Here is a 5,348-nt window from a genome sequence, read left to right as displayed (position 1 = left end):
CCCCCGGTTCCCGGGGGGCCCAGCCAGACATGAGGCATAACTGGGGAGAGCCGGTAGGAATGCTAGTAGCGCTTTTCAAGCTGCTAATCAATGCTACTGTTATTAAATACTGATGTGCATGTCTTCTTAGTGCTTTCTGTTTAATTTTTTCTGTGATTGCATCCCCAAGTGCAGGTGTGTGTTGCCTATGCAAGCAGGACAGTCAGCTGGAGGGAAATGTAGGCTATGGCCATCAGGGTAAATATTTTGAAAGTTCTGAGGAATGTTAACATCTTATTACATTTGAGGAGGGAGACTTTACAAACTTAAGTTTCTCTGTAGGAATAGGAAAGTGTCATCCATTTTCTTTGCCTGATCTGACTCAGTATGAGAGCTTAGTTCAGAATCATTTGGCAAAGAAGCCATTGTTTTAGTAAAGTCCTCTTAGTACAACGGAAGTAGCTATTGCTGCTTTATTACTCCAAGGTTGTTTTGGGATAGAATACAAATAAGGAGGCTTTCTCTGAAGAAAGCTTGCAAGATATCCTTAAGACAAATGGATGAATAGAGCACTTACGTTAACTTTCAAACTTTCAAAATCTGAGTTCCTCAAACTCCTTGTCAGGAGTAACTTTTCAGTTAGTGCATGGTCTTTCTGTGAATGACTGCAATCTAACTGTGATTACTGAACTTGGTAATTGACTTGAGCTCTCCTAAAAGTAGAGATTATGTAAGCATGGGTATGTAATATATCATAGTATAAACATGCCAGAGCATCACAGCTCTAGAGTACTACAGTAAAGTGCATGTTGTAATAACTGTAGAAGCACATGAAAAATACCCACAGTGACTCTGTGTTGCTGTCGTGCTTGGTACAGGAAGGCTTGTATAGGTACCTTTGCAGATGGGTTGGCAGTGGGGACCAAGCAGAATATACTGGTGCATCCCAGGTGTCAGGAGATGCCTCTGTTTAGGCAACCGAATTCTGCTCAGTTTGGCTCTCGGGGTTTGATAGCCAGTGGCTCTGTGTGCAAAGAGGAAGGCTGGGGAGCTAGAGGCAGTACTTGAGCTGCAAATTGAGTTCTCGGCTTTCGTTAATGTGAAAGGAGACTATAGGCAGAACGTGCTTGGGACTTCCCTATGTATATTTTAAGGCAGAAGCTTAAATGCCCTTCTGCTTCAATCAGGAAGGGCATTAGCTTGCTACCAGCCCTGCTCTTGTGGTAACAGTGGCAGGTGCTCTACCTGTTTTGAGGAACCACCTTCCAAGTGGCAGGTAGTTGCTGCTTTGTTTGAAATAACACTGCTCCTTCTGTTTGGGTGTGTGACTGAACTTCCATAAATGAGGGTACTCATTTGTACCATGCCTTTTCAACAGTGCTGGGGAGCAAATCTAAGGTGGAGTGATTATGTATATAAATAAAAGCTGCTGCTATCCTGTAATTAAGCATATTGTCTGGTATAAGTATAGGATGGCATTTGGACTCCTGAGTTTTACTGTAAGTGACAACTTGCTGTGACTGTAGGTAAATCACTTAATCTCCTCTGTGGCTTTATCTCCACCTGCGAGGTGAAGATGAAACAACTTATGGCAGTTTTGTGAGTGTTGTAAAGCACCTCTTCCCTTGATAAAAGCAGCTTGAGCACTTTTGGTAAATGTGCAGCCATTTTCTTTTGTTCTTTAGATGCACTGGGACTTTGACATGTATATTCGGAACCGTGTTGATACATCCCCCACTCCAGTTCCCTGGCACACCATGCGCAAACACTTCCTTATCTTTTTGAGTACCATGCTGATCATGTTTGGTCTTGGAGAGATCTTTCCAGCTTACAGGCCTGTGGTGAGTGGCATACTTGGGTAAAGGGAGGAAAACTAGCTGTGTTTCTTGTCACTGCTGATGCCCCTAAGAATGGTTTGACTGAAGCTAAGTGATGAAGGTGAATGCAAAACCCTGCTGCTGGCAGGGGATGGGCCAAGGGATGTTCTGCAGCCTCATCCAGCCCGAGTTGTTCTGTTGACTGGCTTGGCTCAGCTCACAGGTTCTGTTTCATAATGAGCAGTTCCTGTTTATGGGGAACTAATTTTAAGCTATGCTTCTTACAGTATCCCTTCTTTGGTTTAGGTATTCTCCTTCTGTGTGTGCATCTGCTTGAGGAAGATGCTTTATCTCTTCTCTTGCCCTGTGTTTTTTAGTTATATCTCATGATCTGGATTGTACTTCAGAAAAATATATCTGACTATACAAACAGCTTTTGCAATATATCATCCTCATGCTGTGAGATGAACTGTTGGTTAAGATCAAATGCAAGACCACCTTGATGTTTCTGCTAAAGGACATGGGTTTATAAAAAGAACTCTGTCTCTGAATATACTTCCCTTGTACTCTACTATTCCTGCTGAAGCACTTAAGAAATAGACATTTGTTGTAAATGACAAGCCTTGATTTGGGGAGGTGGGATGGGATGAGACATTTTCCTCTTACCCCTTAATTTGCTTGGTGAATGTGGTGAATTTGCCACTCTTTATCTCTCCTTGTAGGGACCGAAGCAATATCCCTTCAATGACCTGTACCTGGAGAGAGGAGGAGACCCCAATAAAGAGCCACCAGTGGTGACGCACTATGAAATCTGAAAGTTGAAGTGCTCTGTTTCTCCTGTGTCAGCTCTGCTGGGGATGGCATCTTCTCTAGCGTTCACTGTGGCATATAACACTTGTTCTTCAATGTTCAACCACTAACTCCAGTGAAATATATCAATGATACCTACTGTGCTAGTTGTCTTCTGTTGGTTTGAGAAGGCTGAACAATGGCCAGTGAAATTGAATGACCTTTGCCTTTTCTCTAAATGGGCTAGTATCTGCGGGGCAAAGTTCTGAGTGCAGTCTAGGACTGCTGCTAGTTTATGTACTTTGTGCACAAACATTCCTTAGCTAAGCCTGTTTATGCAGATATTGCTTGTTATCAAGTGGCTTACTGCAAGTGCTGCTTGGAGTTGAACTAGTGTCATCATTTAATGTGAAATGATGGGCAGAATCAGACTGGCAAGTGCCAGTGCTTGGAAGTCTCATACCTTGTGAATAACTGTCTGTCCTCACTGGGATTTGGCTTTGATCTCTTCCTGGTCTAGATGCCCTCTTAAGTGAAGCTTGCACAACCAGTAGGGAGCACTAGTGAGGCACGGAGCCTTGCAGTGTATAGCTTGAAGCTGACAGAAGAGCTGTGGGCAGCAGTGGTACAAAAAGGCCAATGAGCAAGTCCAATTCTGGCCAGACCTGTTCTGCTGTGCCTGGGCTGTGGTCCGAGAGCATGGATGCCCACGTTGCTCCTGTGTGGCCTGAGCTTATCCACCAAGGTTGGAGTTATGCCTGACCCACAAAGTCTGCCTGTCTTTCTGCAAACCACGGGTGTATGACCTCCTATGGCTTCATCAACTGTTTTCTTGGGACAGTTATACATACAATTTTATTAAGGTCCTAGATTTGTCCGGCTCCACTCTTCCTTTAACATAAGGTTTTTTCCCCCCTTTGTTACTGGAGGAGACAGTACCTTCAGTACTGATTTACAGTGGAAGTTTTCTCAACTCCCCTATGCTATGTCTTAGACTGTGCTGTTTGGCTGCAGGAGTGGGTGATCACAGAAGGCTAAGGGCTTGGGCTGTTCTGGGTGCTTCCTATAAACTGGATGGTGTGCTCTGCTTTCCATGCCCTGTCATGACTCATAGTTTTGTGCCTTAAGAGAAGCAGGTGTTTGAAGATGGTGATTCATGATTTTTCAATCTATAAAGATTTTAAACCCCAGATGTAAAAGACACTTAGCTTGATCACTGTGTAGGGGTTTCTATAAGGGTGTTATGTTCAAGGGAATTACATGATTGAATGCTAGGACATACAAATATTTATATGTAAATAAACCTAACCTCTTTGGAGGTGCTGAATGATCACCATTCCTCCTGGTTTTTGTAAGCTGTCGCTTTCTCTTTTAGGTACAGAAATGCTTGCTTTTAAATTATGGACAATGATGTTTTGCCCCAGAAGGGTTTCTAAAGTATTTTTTGAGCTGTGGGGACCTAGAAAATGAACTCTGTTACAAAGTATTATGCAGGGGAAAATACTTGTTAGGAGTACTTGAGTAAGAATTGCCATCCACTGCAGTTATGTGACAGCACTATATACAATGTTGTGAGAGTTGTTAAGAGTCTTCAAGTAAAATTAAAACAATCATAGCAGTAACAGGAACCTTATTTTAGTGTATGTAAAATGATAATGCAGCAGTTGCACAGAGGCAGGTTGCAGTCCATCCCACTTACTGTACTGCATACCACAGGGCTGCCCTGCCCCAGCATTGTTCGCTGCCTCCTCCTTTGGGGAGTTTCACACCCAGTCTGTATCTAACCGGTAACTTGATGGTGTTATTCATCATTGGGAAGGCATAATAGGTTGGGCAGAGAACATGGCTCGGAAATCCTTAAAAATGGGGTTTGTAGTGTAGGCAGATTTTCTCAAAACAGGAGAGAGGTGACGGAAGGAGGTCTGGGCCCTTCTGCGTTTGTTGGGGCTTTTCTTCCTGGCAGCTAAAATGCTTTCAGGAATATATTTTCCTAAGCTGTGTGCCTTTCCCTCTGCGTGCCCTCTCAGGAAGGCTTGAATCTGTAGCTGAGGCAAAGCTCTTCCGAGAGGGGTGACTTCAGAGGCAGCAGACCCCAGCTCTAGCTACGGTGTTCCTTGCCCTCCAGCATGAACCATTTCGGACTAGTGGATGGAGCGTATTCAAGTATCTTAAAAACAGGAACTGTGCCCAACAGTCTTCTGGCTTGGGAGCCCCGTGCTCAGCCCGGGCCGCTGCTGAGGCCCCCGGTCGCGGACGCCCCGAACCTGGGCAGGAGAGACTAAAAGCAGCCTCTCCGCGCCCCCCTCCCCGGTTCGGGACACACCCGCGGGCCGGTAGTGCCTAGAGCCTAGACCCCGCAAGGGGATGGGCTCCCGCCCCCTCGCCGGCGGTGACGGCTCCCGCCCTACGCGGCGGCCCCGGGGCCGTCGGCCGTACGGTAGCTGTGAAGGCTCCCGCCGGCGCCTGCGCAGGCGGGGCGGGCGCCATGGGCGGGGCTACGGGCGGTGCTTCGCGGGCGGGGGCTTTTCGGCTCCCGGCGGCCACCGTCGCGAGGGCTCGGCTGCGGGAGCTGTTCGGGCTTGGGTCGGCGGCGCGGCGGGGACGGCCAGCGAGCCGGTAAGGGCCGCCGGCGGCTTCCCCCTCCCTCCTCCTCCGCCGCCTCTGAGCCGCTCGGCCTGGCGCGGGCGGCTGCTCCTGGCCCGGCCCTCGCGCCCCTCAGGCTCCGCCACCGGCGGCAGGGGCCCGGGAGCCGCCCCGGGCCGG

The 5,348-nt window shown here is 47.5% G+C and overlaps 2 protein-coding genes across 4 annotated transcripts in view; both read left to right on the top strand.

Moving 5' to 3' along the window:
• The window catches only part of NDUFB8 (NADH dehydrogenase (ubiquinone) 1 beta subcomplex, 8, 19kDa), a 6,208-nt gene extending 3,464 nt beyond the window's left edge, over positions 1 to 2,744 (top strand). Inside the window, exons 2-4 of the mRNA XM_010567709.1 lie at positions 21 to 53; positions 1,665 to 1,820; positions 2,519 to 2,744. Of these exons, the coding sequence (XP_010566011.1) occupies positions 30 to 53; positions 1,665 to 1,820; positions 2,519 to 2,611 (273 nt within the window). The 5' untranslated portion in view covers positions 21 to 29 and the 3' untranslated portion in view covers positions 2,612 to 2,744. The remainder of the gene's footprint in view (positions 1 to 20; positions 54 to 1,664; positions 1,821 to 2,518) is intronic.
• A 2,381-nt stretch (positions 2,745 to 5,125) lies between these two features.
• SEC31B (SEC31 homolog B (S. cerevisiae)) overlaps positions 5,126 to 5,348 on the top strand; it is a 34,900-nt gene continuing 34,677 nt past the window's right edge. For all 3 annotated transcript variants that reach the window (XM_010567698.1, XM_010567703.1, XM_010567704.1), the window contains exon 1: positions 5,126 to 5,201. The gene's annotated coding sequence lies outside the window, so the exon portion shown is untranslated. The remainder of the gene's footprint in view (positions 5,202 to 5,348) is intronic.

The sequence above is a fragment of the Haliaeetus leucocephalus genome, unplaced genomic scaffold (assembly GCF_000737465.1).
Source record: "Haliaeetus leucocephalus isolate CR32 unplaced genomic scaffold, Haliaeetus_leucocephalus-4.0 Scaffold229, whole genome shotgun sequence".
Lineage (NCBI taxonomy): Eukaryota > Metazoa > Chordata > Aves > Accipitriformes > Accipitridae > Haliaeetus > Haliaeetus leucocephalus.
Note: the sequence above shows the minus strand (reverse complement) of the source record. Positions and strands in the feature narration are given on the sequence as shown.